This window comes from Lycorma delicatula, chromosome 9 (assembly GCF_047948215.1).
Source record: "Lycorma delicatula isolate Av1 chromosome 9, ASM4794821v1, whole genome shotgun sequence".
Classification (NCBI taxonomy): domain Eukaryota; kingdom Metazoa; phylum Arthropoda; class Insecta; order Hemiptera; family Fulgoridae; genus Lycorma; species Lycorma delicatula.
The window spans coordinates 10,775,930-10,797,698 of record NC_134463.1 but is presented as its reverse complement, the minus strand read 5'-3'; the positions used below and the strand labels follow the sequence as shown (position 1 = coordinate 10,797,698).

The 21,769-nt window shown below is 30.8% G+C and overlaps 1 protein-coding gene across 2 annotated transcripts in view; it reads right to left on the bottom strand.

The window, feature by feature from the left end:
- LOC142330605 (uncharacterized) overlaps positions 1 to 21,551 on the bottom strand; it is a 178,386-nt gene extending 156,835 nt beyond the window's left edge. Inside the window, exons 1-2 of one of the 2 annotated variants that reach the window (XM_075376005.1) lie at positions 21,347 to 21,551; positions 3,401 to 3,540 (exon numbers count right to left, since the gene is read on the bottom strand). In XM_075376005.1, coding sequence (XP_075232120.1) covers positions 3,401 to 3,429 — 29 coding nt within the window. In that variant the 5' untranslated portion in view covers positions 3,430 to 3,540; positions 21,347 to 21,551. The remainder of the gene's footprint in view (positions 1 to 3,400; positions 3,541 to 21,346) is intronic. The other variant, XM_075376006.1, reaches the window with a different exon arrangement.
- Positions 21,552 to 21,769: the final 218 nt, after the last annotated feature.

Genomic DNA, 21,769 nt, shown 5'->3' with positions numbered 1-21,769 from the left:
TTTACATCAAAAATTAATTTAAATGTCAGGAAAAGATTTTTGAAACTATATGTTTGGAGTGTCGCTTTATATGGAAGTGAAACTTAGACGATCGGAGTATCCGAGAAGAAAAGATTAGAAGCTTTTGAAATGCGGTGCTATAGGAGAATGTTAAAAATCAGATGGGTGGATAAAGCGACAAATGAAGAGGTATTGCGACAAATAGATGAAGAAAGAAGCATTTGGAAAAATATAGTTAAAAGAAGAGACAGACTTACAGGCCACATACTAAGGCATCCTGGAATAGTCGCTTTAATATTGGAAGGACAGGTAGAAAGGAAAAATTGTGTAGGCAGGCCACGTTTGGAATATGTAAAACAAATTGTTAGGGATGTAGGATGTAGAGGGTATACTGAAATGAAACGACTAGCACTAGATAGGGAATCTTGGAGAGCTGCATCAAACCAGTCAAATGACTGAAGACAAAAAAAAAAACATTTTTTGTTCGTTAATTAAATTTTTATTATTACAGTAAATATGATATTTTTTTAAATTACAAGTATTGTAATATTTATAGGAAATATCTAAGATTTTCATGAAATTATGATTGTATCTATGACCGTATTCTATGTTTGGCATGTTTGGAGTTTTCTGGTTTATTATTTGTAATGCTATTTATGCGCTCTTTTTCACGTATGGAGAAATTGCGATCGGTCATAACCATGTATATGATGTCGCAATCCTTACAAACGAGACTGTATACTATCAAATCTGATTGATGATTTTGTATTATAATTATTATTAATATATTTAATTCATTTATTACTAGTAGGAAATACAGGTGTTATACAGTTTTATTATATATATATATTTATTTATTTTTTTCAACTTTTTGACTAAAAGGGGTGTATTCATTTTTTATGTATATTTTATCCTTTTTATCTGGGAATAATTTTGTATTGTTATTTATATTAATTTTATTATATAATTTGTTTATAGTACCGACGTTATAACCGTTAGCGACAGCAATACTTTTAATTGTTTCTATTTCTTTATTTAAGAAAATTTTATCATGTTTGAGGTATTTTACGGCTATATGTAACGATGAATTAAAATGTTATTTATTACCTTAAAATAATATCTTCATGAATCCTCTTTTTACCCTTTCTGTAGAATTATTTTGAGAAGAAATTCTTTACAGAAACGTTTCACTATAATTGAATTACATCCGATAGTCGTAAATCATTGTTTATTGTTTTGTTGCGTAAGTATCACAGTGAATTATTAACTATTCTAAGAATTTTCGATCGACTAGATTACAAAGCGTTATGTGATTATAAGCCGTTAGCCCTAATAAGAAAGGGAGTCCGACAAGGATGTTCCCTATCTCCGTTACTTTTTAATCTTTACATGGAACTAGCAGTTAATGATGTTAAAGAACAATTTAGATTCGGAGTAACAGTACAAGGTGAAAAGATAAAGATGCTACGATTTGCTGATGATATAGTAATTCTAGCCGAGAGTAAAAAGGATTTAGAAGAAACAATGAACGGCATAGATGAAGTCCTACGCAAGAACTATCGCGTGAAAATAAACAAGAACAAAACAAAAGTAATGAAATGTAGTAGAAATAACAAAGATGGACCGCTGAATGTGAAAATAGGAGGAAAAAAGATTATGGAGGTAGAAGAATTTTGTTATTTGGGAAGTAAAATTACTAAAGATGGACGAAGCAGGAGCGATATAAAATGCCGAATAGCACAAGCTAAACGAGCCTTCAGTAAGAAATATAATTTGTTTACATCAAAAATTAATTTAAATGTCAGGAAAAGATTTTTGAAAGTGTATGTTTGGAGTGTCGCTTTATATGGAAGTGAAACTTGGGCGATCGGAGTATCTGAGAAGAAAAGATTAGAAGCTTTTGAAATGCGGTGCTATAGGAGAATGTTAAAAATCAGATGGGTGGATAAAATGACAAATGAAGAGGTATTGCGGCAAATAGATGAAGAAAGTAGCATTTGGAAAAATATAGTTAAAAGAAGAGACAGACTTATAGGCCACATACTAAGACATCCTGGAATAGTCGCTTTAATATTGGAAGGACAGGTAGAAGGGAATAATTGTGTAGGCAGGCCACGTTTGGAGTATGTAAAACAAATTGTTGGGGATGTAGGATGTAGAGGGTATACTGAAATGAAACGACTAGCACTAGATAGGGAATCTTGGAGAGCTGCATCAAACCAGTCACATGACTGAAGACAAAAAAAAAAAAAAAAAAAAGCCGTTAGCTTATATGCAAGTAGGCAGGTAGTTCGGGCATATGTTTTTGCGAACTTTTTCCATTATTTTCATTGTATAGAATAGTTTATTAGAGTCCGGAAGAAACTATATGTTTTTTTCTTTCTGAATAAATTAAAGTTTTCAGTATAAAAGATCTCTTTCAAATTAGAGTTAGATGTAATTTGTATTATGCAATACACTTTCAGTTACTATCTACGATTAATTTCCCTAATCCATTAGTTACCACAATTTTAAAATTATACGTTAAACTGTTCTTGAAATGCAAATCAAACATAGGTTAATACATTTACACGAATAAAAAATAATTTAACTTTTTTTTTTTTCACTAATGTCTTGTCGAGAAATACCTAAATCTGGAGGGAGAGGTCATTATCAACCGATAAGCAATGCTTTTACCGTTTCAGAAAATACAGTCGAAAAAAATAAACAATTAGAAAGAATTCTCATTCAATTCGATTCGATTCATCGATTTTTAACTTAATTACGTACACGCATTTATCTGAACGGCCTAAAGCTTTGCTGAATTTAATCGTATCCTTAATATAGTAAATTAATCGATTACATTGCCAATCTCGTAAATCATTTTTAAACGACAAACAACTTATATCAATTTATTAAATATCATTTTTCCGACAGTTACATTAATTATAATCTATTATTTAGAACAGAAAGGTATCAATCCATTTCAGACCGGATTCATTCCACGAAAATCGTCAAGGGTTCGAGTAACAGCGGCTGAATTATTACTGATGTTGTCAAGGAATTGGTATGACTTGCATATTAAATAATTATTTATAAATTCCAATCGATTAAAAGACAAAAATTAGTATAGTACATTTCTAAAATTATTACGCGCTAATAAAATCATTATAAGGAAGTAATAAAAAATAAATTGTTCCCGATTAGAATCGCGCGATTAAAAAAAATAGTTCCTCATTATAATTACAATACAGGTTAACTGTATAATATTTATATCCTATACTAGTACACTTAATATATAAAGCGTATAACTTAAAACAAATGTATAACAAAAGTATTATATAAAGCACGCATAAAATGTTATATAACTATATTTGTATATATATAAATTAAATAAATAGTAAAAAAATAAATTACTTACCAAGAAAATAATATAATAGATCCAAACATGGTAATATTTATTTTTCACTTTCAACAATAATTAAATATAAATAAAAGTGTTAATATCGATTATTTAGACACACTTCATGTTCGTTAATGGTTTACGTTTATTTCCAACTGCTACAAAACAAATAATATATAAACTCGATTAATTTACATAAAAATAAAAATTGATTTAAAAAAAAAATTTCTGCAATTTTAGCTTTTACAATTAAGAATAAATAAAAATGTAAATGTTTCTTTGTTCAAAATCTTAAATCTCCGAAAGTTCTTCACCGATCGCTTTGAAATTTTGACACAACGTCGCATTCGAATACGCGCGTGTTTTTATTTACCTACTATTTATATACCTAAGATGTCACACCTGTGACAGGAAATATTTTTTTTTCTAAAACAGCGCTATTTGTTGAACGTAAAAGCAACACACGCTATACTAAATATTTTACGATTTCATTTCAGTGCGTCCGCTATAGACTAAAAAACTATCGGACCGATTTACGCGCGGGGAAAAAGGGAAAAAGGGAAAAATCGGAAAAGAAAAAGAGGAAAATATCGAAAAAGGAAGAAAGTAAAAAGGGAAGAAGTGAAAATGGAAAAAAGAAAAAAGGGGAAAACGGGGAAAAGGAAAAACGGGAAAAGAAAATTGAAAGGGGAAAGTAGAAAAAAGAAAATATGAAGGAAGAAAGAGAAATGGGGAAGGAAAATAGGGAAAGAGAAACGGGGGAAGGGAAAGGAAAGGAGGAAAGAGGAAATGGGGAAAAGGAAATGTGGTAAAAACGAAAATGGGAATGGGAAATTCGTAAATAGGAAAAGGGGAAAGGGAGAAAGGGAAAGGGTAAATGGGAAAGGTTATATTTTGTGAAGTTCCTTAATATTATTTTGTTAATGTTTTACCAAACTTTCAATTGTGTTCATCCAATATATACATATACTAAAATCTAGCAATAACGAAGAATTGTCAGGTCTCCTAGTATAAAAAAATACATTTATGTATTTTATATTAAAAAAAAAACATACTAAAAAATATATTTATATTATTATCAAATGTTTTAATCCATCTTTGCAAAAACTACAAAAAACAAACATCAGATTAAGAGTCCTGTTACTGTAAACAAAAATAAAAATTCTGATTTTATATATATATATATATATATATATATATATATATATATATATATATATATATATATATATATATCCTGAAAACTGTATAAATTTCGAAAGAACTCGTGATGAATTTTGGGGTTGTAAAAAAAACTGATTTTCATTTTAGTAATGGTTTTGGTTATGGATATTTTTTAATAAAATAAATACGATCCAGTTATTAAATAATATGTAAATTATCCAGTAAAGTACAATTTTTCCCTCTAAAAGAAAAATAACGTATGTAAAAAAATGTTAAGTCAGTACTTGTTTCTAAAATACACACGCGCGCACGCACACACACGCATATATATATATATATGCGCGCACGCGTGTGTATGTATAAATAAATTTATATATTTTCAGCAAAAAAAATTATTTACTGGAAAAAATACATTTTTTTCAGCAACAAGCTAACGTTCAATAAAAATTTAATTGTAATGGACGATAATGAATATTTATAATATGTAAAGAATGCCATGCCTGAACCTTCGAATTAAACTATTGAGTTCTGCTATTGAGATCGGCGTTAGTAAAATTTGATTAATAATTAGAGTAATTTTTAGATAAATTGTTAAATAAATAATTAAACCCGGTTATAGCATATCTCGTTAAGTAAACATTTTGCTGTTTTATTCATTAATAATCTAAAAATACAAAGGAAATTGTAAATTTTAAACTTTTTTCAAATTAAAATTTTACCGAGTTCGTTTAAATAAATTAGTTATATAATATTGTTATAACTTCATCGCTTTTGTTAAATTAAGTGACTTCAAAGATAGTAGAATATCATCCTAAAATTACGATATTCATTTGAAAAACATTTGGCCGTATATTATATTTTGATGTGAATTTTTTGTCGATATTTTATCATAATATACATGCTTTTTTTAAAAAATAGCATACGATTGCATTATTACTACTACGAAGAAAATAATATATTTCTTCCAGAAATCTGTTTTATTTTATTTTTATTTTTTTCTACTCCTAATGTGTTCATTGCAATCAGCTCAAATTGTAAACAGTATTTAACTTCAAGGCCAAATTAGATGCATATGATACGTACGGCATGTAAATAACAGTTTTGTATAGATTAAGGTCGATCATTCCTGAGATGTACAGTTAATTGAACCCCAACCATCGAAGAACACCGATATCTACTACTGCCTAATATCCAAACCAGAGGAAGAGCCAATCTCCGTGGCCGAGTGGTAGCATCTCGACCTTTCATCTGCAGGTCTCGGATTCGAATCCCGGTCAGACATGGCATTTTTTATACGCTACAAAATTCTGTTTCTGTATCCCACGCATAAGCGCTTTCAATCTTACGTGGTGATATCATCAAACATGTTTTTTTTTCAATGAAATTACAAACGACTGATAATTTAAATCAAAGAAGACTTTAAAAAAAAACATTAAGATTATAACCGATAATAAATTTTTTATACAGAAAAAAATTCTGAAAATTTAAAACAGTTTTAAGGATAAAAAAAATTTAATAAGTATTTCATTTAAAAAAAAACGAATTACAAAAATATATCTACTTAATGTTTGGCGTTCGTGTAACGAAAGCGTATTATATAAAAAACGACAAAGAAGGTAAAAAATCAATCTTCTGAAATGTAACGGGAGGAAAGATAAAACTGGAAATTTTGAAGCTACAATAAGAAGAAGTTGAACATATGTTAAAATAAAGGTCATGATATTATCGGTTTTATTTGTAGATTCAAATAATCAATTCGTTAATTAAAATAGATTTAATTAATTAGACGATTACTACGATAATCATTTTAAAATTATATTTACGATTTATAAAAATCGTAATAAATAATTATACTGATTGGCCACTCTTGAGTGGTCCGCCAGAAAAGAACACTTATTTCGAAAATTGATTGTAGAGATAAAAATAAATCTGGAATCGTATACTAAATATGGATGCCATTATAACTCAAGAATTATGAGAAATCGTAAGAGAGGTACATATCGACAGCTTGCACGGAATATGAAAAAGAGGGTACAAAACTTGCATTGATGAAAATGGTGGACGCTTTCAATATTTGTTATAAAAAATTTTATCTCAATATAGTTCTGCGAAAATAATTATAATATTAATAACTAATCGCGCTAAATATAGCACATTATTTTTATTTAAATCGGGTTGCGTTTTAAAACAAACACCCGGTATAAAATCAAAAAAAATGTTTTCAGATTCATTTTCAAATCTACATTTAAATTTTACACCAAAATTACTTGAATTTTTGTACAAAAATACTTTGAATAAAATTTTATTACATATTATTTTGCCGCAAAAAACCAATACTAATGTTGACGAATCCCTTGAACTGAAGCAGTATATATAAGCGATGTTTCATTGTCATTGCAGAAGGGTTACATTATTACTCTGTCCCATTCTTTCTTATGATTATGTCGCGCGTAAAGAACCTGAGTTACAAGAGGAAGGAGTTAAAATTGCTTTCTTTGAAAGCAATGATGTTTAATTTACAGCCGGTTCCTGCAGTGAAGAAAATGAAGGATAGGACTGAATATCATCTGCATTTTGATGGGATTGGCACGCACATGCGATCGTAGATTCAGCTCAGATAAAAAGGCAATAGGAAAACCACTTCGAACCGTACTTTCTTTAGTAAGTCTAATACGGGATGCATGTTATTCTTACGGATTGATTGTATCATTACAGTAGTGATTTTTGATTCATGAAGATCAATGTAAGGCTACGATAAAAATATGAAAAAAAAATTTTAATCGTTCATATAGGCCATGTAATTTTTCTTTTTAAAAATTTTCAATTAAAAATAATAAGGGAGAATATTATTATCAGACCACCAGAAAAAATATACTCCGCAACTACAAAATATGTTGTTTTTTTTTTGTTTGTTCTCCTGTTCCCCTGGGCCAACTCAACAATCAAGTATTACTCAGCCCATGGGAGTGTCCTTGCGACTCTAATGAGCCGCAAATATATAATCACTTAAATCGATGCAAAATGAAGCCTCAATAATGCATAAAAAAATATAAAAGAGAATTTCGTTAAAAAAAAATATATATTAATATATCTGGTAAAAGATTAACATTTATGAAATTTGATAAATTTAGTGTTAAAATAATAAATGTACTTAAAACGAATTTTGGATCAATTCTGTATATATGCTGAGAGTGTCATAATCAAAACAGTTGAAGGCGACCTGACATGAATCACAAGTTATACCCGTAAATAATAAGCGTTCAAAAAGTGACGCGACCTTATGGAAGAATGTTTCCTTCTTTTGTTGCAGGTTTAATTGAGGAAAAACGGGTTACACAATGCAGCAGAGAATACTTATTGTCACCCGATACATCAGATGTGCCATTTATGTCCAAACCCGCGTTGAGGTCGTGGAAACCCGTTCCCGGTGCCTGACCGTGTTGCCCTCATCACTGAAGCAAGGACTGATGACTGTTACGGGTAAGTATGTGAGTTGAGTGCGTGTTTTGCTAGGCGTGTGTGGGTGTGTGTGCACGGCGAGTGCATGTGTGGTTGATGGGCGTCTCTTTCGAGAGTGCCTTTTGTGATTGGTGTTTCTCTCCGCTTGGGTTCATGCGATGTCTGGGTCTGTGCGTCGGCAGGGTCTGTACCCGTGTGTGTGAGCGTGTGGAGTGTGTGTCTGAGGAGGTCTCATGTGCCTGTGGGAGTGTTTGCACTTGGTTGGAACTGTGTTTGATATCCTTTTGTGATGTATTGTGTTTTATGAAGCGCGTGATGATATGGCTTTGATGTTTCCTTGTGGTGACCAACTCTGTGTATGTTGGGGCGTTAACCCCCCCTGAAGTAATGCTCTACTAGCTGTTCCAGGGGGTGGGCTTCCAGGGGTGGAGGTTTAGTCGGTAGTGCGCAGATATACATACGCACTTAATAACATCCTGCGGAACCTGTTAGCGAGCCCGACACTGCTTAGGCGCCCGTAAATGGGGTTCGTCCACCACTATAAAAAAAAGTTATGCCAGACCCAGAATGCCTTTACTCAAAGTACGGTGTGGATGCACCAAACAAGTCCTCCATCAAGAGGCTACGACAAATTCCACGAGACAGGGAACGCGGCAGATGCAGCCGAAAGTTCTAACACAGAAAAGTTGATCGTCGTTCAAGTTAAATATTCTGTTAGTCCCAAGAAATCTGTGCGACCCCTATTTAGCCCGTCTGGTCTTTCCGTCGGTAGTGCCCAAACGGCATCGCGCAAGTGTTTAAAGAGTCATCCGTACAGAATCGTTGTTGTTCACGAGTTGTTACCTCCAGATACTGGAAAACATGTAGCTCTCTGTCAGCGGTTAATGTCATCTGTAACGCCAAACGGGGAAGAACTCGACCACCGGTTTCGGTTCCACCTTGATGGATACGTAAATGTACAGAATTCACGCATTTGGTGTACGGAAAATCCACATCTGCTGCACGAGTCTCCTCTGCGCGGATAAAAAGTGTCTGTTTAGCGCGCAATGTCACATAGGCGAATCTTTATGACATTCTTTCACGGCACGGTGAACAGTGACCGCTACATACAGATTGTGCAGCAATTTGTAAATACTATGCCTACAGAGCGGCTAGAGTACACGTAGTTTCAGCATGACAATGCTACGGTTCGATACACCCAATAACACTATGACATTCTTGAATCGGTGTTTTCATGGATAAATGCCTTTTCAAAGGGGTTGTGGGCTCCTCGGTGTTTTGATTTATCCCCTCCTGACTTTTCTTTTAGGGATACTCAAGGATGCTGCTTATAAAACTCATCCTCACATCTTTGCTGAATTTCATAGCGAAATTGAACGATGTGTCGCTGCAATTCCTCAGCAAACGTTACAACATGTTTTTAAGAGCATGCAACAACGTATTCAATTATGTGAATTGTATAAAGGAGACCACTTTCAACAACTACTGCAACTTATCCATTTTCCCACAAAGTTACGTCTTTCTGAACATTCTGTATAAAGCCATATTTAGGTATAACAAGCACCCCGTGCCAGACTTACTAGGAAATGTGAGGAATAAAGTGGTTTCCCGTAGCATTCATTAATGAACCGAATATATTATTCGATATTAGCATGACAAGCCCGTTAAAGTAAAATTAGTAACAAATGATATTTAGCCCTACATATAACAATGAGCAGCAATAATTCAATAGGTTAAACGAATTAAAAAGACCTTTATTTAAAATAGTATTACAACAGATTGATAATTACTTTTTTTTTAGTCAACTATTAAACTTGATAATTACCGGATTTTATAATTTTGATAATAAAAAAATAGAAACTCTAAATTAAAATTATGTGTGTATATGTGGAAATATCCATAATCCATAATTATCTTTAATTAACAGTCCGTAGATGTAGAACTAAATGATTAAAATAAATTTTATCATCAAATGATCCTCTTAGTGGAAGAAATCCGCCTTGTACCGATCCCAGCCACCGGGGTGGCTGGGATTGGAGGAGGTGGGATACCTCCTCCGATCATAGCCCTGATGGACTTTAATGGAGGTTGTCTTTTACACTCTCTAAATGAGATATCACAATCATCAGTTAGGCCTCTGGCAGGATGCTACCGATGCAAATTGCCCCGGCAGATATTTCCATCGGTTCGTTTACTCAACTTTACTCTCGCTTTTGTATCGGGTTACTTACAAGTTCGCTCATCTATTCTAATTTAAAGCCCTCTGAACTAACTCGTTAACCGTTTTGAGGAAGCGCGATCCCTGTGGCTATCTCTAACATTAAAAAAACAAAATAAAATAAACAGTTCCCTTAATCAAATCTCAAACTAGACTGTAATATCGAATATTTATCTTTTGAGTCTACTAGAAACATCTAAATTCTATAGTCATATCTCTTAAACAAGTGTCTTAAAAACAAATAAATAACATTAGTAGAAATAATTTTTAAGATTTTTCTTCTTTTTACTTCCTTGTACGAAGTAAAGGAAGTATTTCAATCGCGAAAAATTTCGGAAATATCCTTTATGACCATCCCTGAATCAATTTTGACTAGTTTCCGCGTGACGTCTGTACGTACGTATCTCGCATAACTAAAAAAAAAAATTAGCCGTAGAACGCTAAAATTTTGGATTTAGGACTATTGTAACATCTTGTTGTGCACCTTCCTTTTTGATTGCAATCGACCGGACCAAAAGTGTCCAAAAAGCCCAAAATCCAATAAATTTGGATTTTGGACTTTTTGGTACTCCAGTAACAAGCCCTAATTGAGAGCTTTTCAACGATATAACATAAGCGGTACTTATTTTCATCGGTTCCAGAGTTATAGCCAAATAAAATTTTAATTAATGAAATATTTCTATCTTACAACGGGAATGCGCATCGGGTCGAATCCGACTTGATTTCCTTTTTTTTTTTAATTTAAATATACTGATTTATTAATAATAATAATAATAGTTTACTTCTTTAACAATTTTTTTTCTCTTTTGTAAATGTAAACAACTTTTAAACAATTTACGTAAATTGTGTATTTAATAACAGGATGAATAATTAATATACATGTAAAAAAAGCATAAAACAGATTATATGAAATAAACAAATGAGAAATGAAAATTAACATTTAAACGAAAACGAAAATTGCAAAGAATGTAAAAAAAAACATGACCATTCTTTAATCTATATTCAAAAGAAAGTTGTTACCACAAATTAAACAACGGAATAATAACATAATAAATAAATCATCCTCAAGAAAATAAATTGAAAAGGTACATTTCATTTTCAAAGAATAATATTTCGAAAGCAAAAACATGATTTTAGTTTTTCTCTCTTTTTTTACGTAATGAAACTTCTGTCTACAAATAGAACAAATGCTTAATTTAAACCTACTTTCTTTTAAAGATTTATATGTATATATATAAACAGAATGATGCAGGAGGAAAGGGAAACAGTTTCTAAAGCTTGAAATAAGGAAAACGTTCACCCGTGAAAAGGAAAAATTTCGCCTGGATTTCAGTTTCCCTCGTGAAATGAGGTCATACTGAAATTTTTAGGGCGATATATAAGGGGTAAACTTGATCGTTTCTTATGTTTTTTGACCTGAAAAATCGAATAAAATATGTCCCAGAACGGCATCTTCTGTATTAAAAACAGAAAAATTTTGTGACGAAAAACACGGTCTTTTAGGTTTGAAATACAATAACTTTGTTAAATTACTAATAAACGGGTAAATTTTATTTTCATAACAAACAAGATTTAATTCTGAGAAATTGTTATAATAACGTCTATGAAAAACAAAAAAACAAAATTCTATTATTAAAAACAAAACAGAACCAAAACTTAACAGAAAAAAAATATGAATTTGTAAAAATTAAAAACAGCTGAAATTAATAGGCTCTTTCATACTAGAACAACGTGTTACAACGAGAAATTGTCTGGAATTTTTAAACAATGAATTTTGTAACTGTTTTTGAAAATTTTTCATTGACGAATCGAATGGAAATTTTCTATCGACTTAATGGAACACCAAAACATTTCACGAAAGAAGAAAGATAATTAATTCTTAGGTGAAAGATTTACTGGTAAATGGATTAAACGTAGAGGGGTGGTAAATCGGTCTCAAAGATCATTAGACCTTACTCCCTCCGATTACTCTTTATGGGGATGGATAAAACACGTGATGAAATGATCGCTCGTATTCGCAATGCTATTGGTCTCATCAAGGAACACGAAGATTGGCGATAGAAAATTTAAGAAAAAGAGTTTAAAAGTGCATGCGATGTCAATGGTGAAATTTATGAACATTTACTGTAAATTATTTGTTAGTTATATCTGTTTCTAGTACAATAAGTTTAGATCTCTGTAAAATTTAAATACTTTTAATTTACCTAAAAAAAGCGCTCCCTATATGAATCATGAGACCTTGCCGATGGTGAGGGGGCTTGAGTGCTCTGTGACACGGAGTAGCTGGACCGAAGGTGCAACCGTATCAGAGAGGTATCTGTTGAGAGCCAGACTAAGGAATGATTCCTGAAAGAGGGCAGCAGTTCCTTCAGTAGTTGTTGGTGTCGGTCAGGACGACTTAAACGTTACAAAAAAGTCAAAAGTCAAAAGTTACAGCGTTCAAGTCCTAGTAAAGCCAGATATTTTTACATGGATTTGAATACTAGATCGTGGATACCGGTGTTCTTTGATGGTTGGGTTTCAATTAACCACACATCTCAGGAATGGTCGAACTGAGAATGTACAAGACTACACTTCATTTACACTCATACATATCATCCTCATTCATCCTCTGAAGAATTATCTAAACGGTAGTTACCGGAGGCTAAACAGGAAAAAGAAGGAAGGACGACTTAAACGGCCATATCAACATCACTCAGTCCTCTGAGTACTGCGCAACTGAAAGCAATGGAAAACTACAGCTGCTTTTTTTCCAAGAAAATGTAGCTCTGCATTTTCATATAACAAAGATGGAGACGCCTTCCTTGGTAAAATATTCCGGAGGTAAACCAGTCCCCCGTTAGGATCTCCGGTTGGGGACTACTAAGGAAGGGGTCACCAGGAAATTGAAAAATAACATTCTACGAGTCGCAACGTGGAATGTTAGAACTTTAAAAAAGGTTGATAGGTTAGAAAATTTAAATAGAGAAACGGATAGGATAAACGTAGATGTAGCAGGAATAACAGAGGTTCGGTGGGAAGATAAAAACGACTTTTGGTCGGGTGATTTTAGAATAATTAACTCAGCTTCAAATAACGGGCAGGCAGGAGTAGGGGTTTCGTAACGAACAAGAAGATTGGGAAGAGAGTAGAGTCTTTCAAAAAGCATAGCGATAGAATCATTGTAATAAGGATAAAATCGAAACCTAACCGACAACGATTCTTAATGTTTATATGCCTACAAGCGCCCATGATGATGATGAGGTAAAGTGTGTATACGAATCAATTAAACACGTAAAACAGTTGGAAATTGGAGTGCAAGCATTGGAAAAGGCAAGGAAGGAAATATAGTGGTGAATACGGGCTGGGCAAAAGGAATAAAAGAGGGGACCGACTTATAGAGTTTTGCACGAAGTATAATTTAGTAATTGCCAACACCCATTTTAAAAATCATAACAGAAGAATATACACGTGGAAAAAGACAGTTGATACTGCAAGGTATCAAACAGATTATATCATAGTTAAGCAAAGATTAAGAAATCAACTCGTCGACTGCAAAACTTACCCTGGAGCAGACATCGATAGCGACCACAATTTAGTGTTAATGAAATGTAGATCGGGGTTTAAAAACCTGAAGAAAAGATATCAGATTAATCGGTGGAATTTAGAGAAGCTTGAGGAGGAGGAGGTAAAGAAGATTTTTGAGGCTTTTGGGAAGAAGGCAGAAAATGTAGAAGAAGAATGGGAGAATTTTAAAAAGGAAATTCTTAAATCAGCAGAAGCGAACTTAGGCGGAACAAAGATAACACATACTACGGCCATATATTAAGGCATCCTGGAGTAGTCGCTTTAATACTGGAGGGACAGGTAGAAGGAAAAAATTGTGCAGGCAGGCAACGTTTGGAATACGTAAAACAAATTTTTAGGGATGCAGGATGTAGAGGGTATACCGAAAGGAAACAACTAGCACTAGATAGGGAATCTTTGAGAGCTGCATCAAACCAGTCAAATGACTGAAGACAAAAATAAGTACTCAAAGTGGGCGACAACGCTCCCTTGTGGGTGCTGGAGGCCTTTTGGGTCGGTAGAAGGCCTACAGAAAATTGGGCGCGTTCAGGCGGTCTAGGAAGGCCATAGCTGATTAAAAAAAGGCAACAATTATGTTTTCCTGATATTTCAAACTAAAATAAATTATCTAGTACACTAGTAGAAAAAATTAAAGGGACACCTATATTATATGATAAAAAATTATTGTATACAAACTACTTTAACTTTGCAACCAAGAAGCTTTGGGAGACTTATAAAAAAAATAATAAAGCTTGACTGCTCTACAGTAAACTTCAGATTTCAAAAATCATCAAATTAAAAAAAAATCAGCGATAAGAAAAGTTTTAAAAATTAGAAAGTTTTTCTTCATGTTTGATCGAGCGCATGGGGAAAGGAAATTTTTTCAGTAAACTGCATTAAAATCTTTAAAACCTTAAGACTTTAGCTTTAGTTTTTTTTTACGTATTTCTCTCTAAGAATTTTCGGAACCGAAATATTTCACTTTAAAAAGAAAAGGCCATTTGTGTCTTTTCTGCAGTATATATTTCGATCTAAGCAACGTTTAGATACAAATAAATATGGAAATTAAAAGAGTTTTGATCTAGCTTTAATGAAAAATTGTAAGATCTTTAATGTAGCATTGCAGTTTTTGGCTTTTGTTCATTTTGCGCCTAGGTATTGAAATCTTTAAATATGAACCAAATATGATAAATATGCGTTTTAAATGCTCTCATTTAAAATGTAAATTTCAATTCAGGGATAGGATATGCCACGTTTAAAAATAATAATTGCAATCGCTGTTTTTAAGAGCGCATCTTAAAAACAGCAATTGCAATTATTATTTTTAACAGATGGTGAGTTCAAAATTTTTGGGGGCGCTAGAAAAATTTTCATTCTCAATGTGGGCGGCGGGCGTAAAAGTTTGAGAATCAATGAACACTATATTCGTTTACAATAAATGTTCGTAAATTCCACCAAACGTACGCATTTATTAGTCATTTAACGAAAAAAAGCCTACCGGCCTAGTCTAGTGGTTAACTCATCGCAAATCAGCCGATTTCGAATTCGAGAGTTCTAAGGTTCAAATCCTGGTAAAGGCTGATGTTTTTATACGGATTTGAATACTAGATTGTGGATACCGCTGTTCTTTGGCGGTTGGGTTTCAATTAATCACTCATCTCAGAAACGGTCGACCTGAGACTGTACAAGACTACACTTCATTTACATTCATATATATTATCTTCCTTCATCCTCTGAAGTAATACCTTACGGTGGTTCTGGAGGCTAAAAAGAAAAAGAGAGAATCATTTAATAAAATTATAGTATTTAAACCTAAAAAAAAAAAAAATCAAAAAACGTTTTTCGTCAAGTTTACCGCGTATATAACGCCATAAATATTTCAGTGACAGAGTTCCGGGTTCGAATTCCACTAGGGGATTAAATTTATTCTCAGGGTATATAATTCATTATCATCCATTAACAGCTTATAATCATCGCTTTATTGTTAGGTAAATAAATATTTAAAGAAGTATTTTTGATGATCTGGGAAAAATTTAGTGCCGTAATTTAAAAAGTGATCTATACTGATACCGGTAAAGAATAATTTATACGGAAATCAATCTCTTATTCTACTCATCAGATGAAAGATTTTTATTAAATAATTCCCGCTAGCGATAAATAAAATGAGATACAATCTCATAAACCGCGGTGTAATTACGTAGGTTATTACGCATGACTACGTTGTAACTATAATAAGCTTTAATAATTGCATAAAGGAAATTACAGATTCTAAATCGATTTCTACGAATTAAATATGCATCGCTTTTCTATGAATTCTCAATTTTTGCAGTAATACTTGACAATATCCTTTTTACAGGATACATCAGGAACATCAACAGGAACATCAGTTTTGGGAAAAATTTTAAATGATTAATTGGAGGGATAATAAATAAGTTCTACTTCAAAACAGTGTACAACGCACTTAAAACCTTAGTACCTATTGTTTCTAATGACTATGACACATATAAAGTAGAAGCGGTTATTAATCAGAATCGCTTTCTATTAGACTAATAAGGTTAATTAAACGGCCAATCCGTGTAATAAACACAACGGATAAATCACTCATAGGGTTGAACATCATCTACATTTCGGTGGAATATTTATTCTAATAAAAAATAGTATACTCAGCGAAAAAATAATACGATTAATTATTTCACTTCCACCTTTCCAAGTAAGCCTGGTATAGGATGCTTGTTATTCTTGGGATTAGTTATATTTTTGCTAGAATAACTAGTGCGTCTAATGTTAGATCGCCAACAACAACATTTTAGTTATAATATTTAACGTAAAAACAGATTAAGTAGCAACATATTATAGAACAAATGAACCGGATCCAACATAGATTGTGATCAAACAAATTATAATTTGTGTTTTTTCTTTGTTATTCACGTGGTTTTTAACAGCATAAATTTAATATTGAATACTGTAAAGTAAAAATATACCGAAAATTGATATTTCAATTAATTGTTATTTAGAACACTATTACGGTTCTTATTGTGAAAATGGGGAAACTTAAAACTTAAAATAAATTTACCAAATCCAAACTAACATTTCATTATCATTGTTTGTAAGACGCCATAATTTTAACTGTTTTAGACGATTTGGCATAAGACAAAAGAAAATCCTAAAAATTGCATAACCATTCTTAAGAATAAAAAAAAAAAATTCCCCCGTAATAAGTTTACTAAGAAGAACAAAAGGTGAACTGATTTTCTATTACCTTCTTCATTGAAGTAAAAATACTGTCGGATATCATCATGTTAAGTCCTCCAAAACGCAAATTATACTGAGCACTGCAAGTGATATTTTCACTCTTCCGAAGGAACCGGTTTAATAATTACATTATTAATAACACAGAGAAAACAACTTGATCTTAAATAATCCATTTATTTATTTACGTATGTGTTTGTGTAAAAAAAACAAACACACACACACACACACACACTGTGTGTGTGTGTGTGTGTGTGTGTGTGTGTGTGTGTGTATTAAATACATAATAAAGTTTAATGTAGATAATGTAAAGTTTTATCTATTCCTTTACGGGTGAAAAATTATTTAAAAATATATACTGTAAATGACAAGTTTTTTTTTAACAAACAATAAATAGCACATATGTCAAAATATCTAACTGAGAATAAAACTAAATTTTCAATAAAACTCAGAATAAATTGTAAATATAGACAAATAACTTTCATTTTCTCATTAAATTAAAATTACTGACAAATATTTATATTAAGAAAGTTCTAATAACAGTAGATAGTACTGTTAAGTGCTGTTAATTCACAGTTAACAGAATTATTTAACTGTTTTCACATAGAATCTATTACAAACATATGCATATATCACACGTAACGTAAATGGACAACATTAAACCATCGATACATTTAAAAAAAAAAATTTTAATTCGCAAATCAACTGTTTAACAACTAATTTTCGAAGAAAGTTTCTGAAGTTGATATTCTAGTAAAAATAACTTTTATACGTATTTGAATACTAATCGGTGGATACATATGAACTTTGGTTGTTGGGATTCAATTAACCACACGTCTCAGAAATGGTCGGCCTGATTCTGTTTACGACTACTCATTTATAAGTTATACCTTGAGTCGTGAGATCGTAAACAATTTGAACATACTGAATTTACATATTAGGAATAAATAACTTTCAAAAACGACACAGACCCGTCGACCCAAAAAATTAGAATTTTATAATAAAAGTTCGCTTGTGCGTGGGATATGGAAATAGAATTTTGTAACGTATGAAAAATGCCAACCGGGATTCGAACCCGGAACCTCCGGATGAAAGGCCGAGACGCTAACACTCCGATTTTAAAATATTTGTTCCGTTTATTGAAACGGCTGAATTTTATTTTTATTTTTTTAATTAAAAAATAAATAACTAAAATTATCGAAATAAATTTTGTGTCCGACTGACCCGTATAAAAATATGTTATACATATATATTTTTTTTTAAACAGCTGATAGGAAAAGGGTAACGACGCTGTAAAATTTAAACGAAAATTACTTTTAACAGGAAACAAAGAAAAATATCTGATGTGGACACCATATGACTTTCTTATACGCCTATTAAATTACAGATACACATTTTTTTTTTTTTTAAATGAAAGTACATAAAATTTTATTTCAATAATAATTTTTGATATTTTTTCATTTTTATTATTATTATTATTATTTATGGTAATTTTTTTTTACAATCAGAGGTTAATAATTATTATTAATAAATCAATATATTTAAATGAAAAAAAACTACCGATGTGTCTTCCTCTTGTAAGATCCAAATATTTCATTAATTAAAATTTTATTTAATTATAACTCTGGAACCGATGAAAATAAGTACGATTTATGATATATCGTTGAACAGCTCTCAATGAGGGCTTATTACTGCAGTCCAAAATCCAATTTTTTTGGATTTTGCGCTTTTTTTGGACACTTTTGGTCCAATTGACTGCAATCAAAAGGGGAGGTGCACGACTAGATGTTACGTAAGTCCTAAATTCAAAATTTTAACATCCTACGGCTAATCGTTTTTGAGTTATGAGATACATATACATATACGTACAGACTTCACCCCGAAATTAGTTAAAATGAATTCAGGGATGGTCAAAATGGATATTTCCGTTGAAATCTGAGAACTGAAATTTTTCGCAAACACAATACTTCCTTTACCCTTTACTTCCTAAAAGGAAGTAAAAATTAATGAAATTAAGAATTAAAAATTTGTTACATTCGAGCAACCTATATTGTTTGAGAACTATAATATAATATAGTTAATTTTTTAAAGGATATATATATACAAAGATTAAAAATTAAATAAAAAACTTTTGTATAACTTTTACGTACACAATATAATATGTATATACGTTTTTATATATATGTTGTTTCATAATATGTATATACGTTATATATATGCATATGTTTTTTTTTGTATTTTATATATAACTTTTGTATTTATACACACGAAAATAATTAAATAAAAAATAAATATTAAATTTTACGCCCTCATTTATTTAATTATTTTTACATAAAACCGATTCAAAAAATTGGAATTTTTGCGGTGAAGGTTCAATTTGTTTTTTAAATACACTGCAGACTACTGTCTGCAATATATTTAAAAAACGAAGTATAACTGTCCTGAAACCGGATTCGTGAATGATTAAAAATAGTTTAGAACAAGTTCAAGGATTTGCGAAAGAAGTTTATATATATTAATGGTGATCTTTTGTTTAAAATGTAAATGAAATAAAACGCTTAAAAAATACAGATTCGTTTTTATTAAACCGCTTTTTGTTGTTTTATTATTATAATACTATTTTTTTTTCTATTATCATTTTATTAGTAGTTTTATAACGCAATGCAAACGGAGTACAACAATAAATAACACTAATTTGACTTAAAAAAGCCAAATATAAAACTATAATAAAAAAATTAATTATGTTTTAACGCTGATTGACATGTGCAAGAATATACCAACAACTGTAACTTTTTTATAAAGACTATGCATTTATTTATTCTTTAATTCAATCCTAAAACTATAAGCAGATACCCAAAATATTTAACCTCCGTTACTTTTTATTTTGATAAATGAAAGTTTTGAATATAAAAATGTCAAATCACGCCAGGATTCGAACCCAGAATCTTTCAGATGAAAAGTAAAAAAGCTACCGTTTCGCTAAAAAGATGAATGTCCTAATACTATTTATAAGTTTATTATTCCAAATTATATTTTAAGTACTAATTTTCACGAAAATTAAACGGTTCAATTTTTCTATAGCAATACCAAATTTTATATAAAACATGTTTTTGAAATTTGTAATTTAAAATGATAACGTTAAGTTAAATATTATAATAGAAGAACAATATACTTCAGAAGTCAAAGTAAAAACTTTTTAAGCGGTAAAATTATAAAGGACAAATAATAATGAAAAGAACAATTTACGTCAGAAAGACGATGATTTTTATTAAAAAATAAAATTTTTATAAATAATTTTAAGGTGTATATGTCTTTATAATACGAAATTATAATTTAAAAAAAAAGAAAATTACGAAAGAATTATTTTACAGAATAATATATAGAAAAAAAAGGAATAAAAATAAATTTAAAATGGATTGCAAAAAAAGAAGGCTATGCCAAATTCTAAGAAGTTTAATATAGAAAGGAAATGTAGAAAGTAAAAAGCAAAACTACGGAAGGAGGAAAAGTTTAGAACCGATAAAATAAATAATTATATGTTAAAATAAAGAGATAATAATTAATGAATTTAGAATAATTTTGAAAAACGGAGTAAATGTTATACAGATCTCTCTATAAAAAAAATCCGTAACGATCTTTGATTATAATTTATATAACCTCTAATAAAATAAAAATAAGCAAAAATAAATACATTAATAAGAAAGGAAAAATACATCTCCCCGTTTCCTGCAAATCTTTTTAAGTTTTATTTAAAAAATATATATCTCCTCGTTTAAACGCTTAAAGAAATTAATTATATTAATAATCATAAGAAGCGAATTAATTGTAATCGCAACTGGAGCTACGGCACGCTGTAGGTTCGCAATAGAAATCTTCGTGAAAAAAAAAACACAGAATGCTCACGTATTTGACACAGAAATTATTTTATATTATTAGTTAAAATAGCAATTATCTATAAAAAAGAAACCTAATCAATTTTATTTATTTTTTTTACATCAACATTATAGTATTTTTGCTAATTTATTATTAATTATCAAATTTATAAAAATATTTCACGTTATGATGAGCTCAAAACGTTGAAAGTTATTTCTTTAGAGATTAATTTTTAATATTATCTGTTAAATGTAAATTTTAAAAATACGCTTTTATTTTTTTTTTAATTTCTACAAAAAAAACACGTGTAACTTAATTTCTAAAAATAATTCCAAAACGGTCTAAAAATCATATAAATAAATTATATTAAAAAAGTTTAATTTTATTAAAATAATAATAATAAATAATTATAAAAAAGAACATGAAGTGTACTTATATAGTACAATAAAACATACACACGAATAAGATAGAAACACCACGAAACAATTAAAAACTACGAAGCGCACTTTAACAGTCACCAGACAACTGCACAAATTAATACTGAAGACGAGAGTGATACGAACAAAACGTTTATAACAAAACAAGACTAGTACCGACCAACCCCACAGAATTACCGCAAACGAAAAGAGAAAGAGACAAATATTGAAAACTTTCTCCCCTCCAGTTTAATGAATTCCCTCGCCTCCTTTACCCGTGTATCACCTCTTCGTCGTCTTTTTCTCATTCACTGTCGCTTGTTTACTTCAACTGCACCGCCGCCTCCTTTCATCGATTCCACTTCCACCTCGTATTTTATACACACATACTTTTACGCGCGTACAAACAAGCATTACAACTTTCATTATTTAATAGTATTCGTTTAAAGTAAAATATTTTAT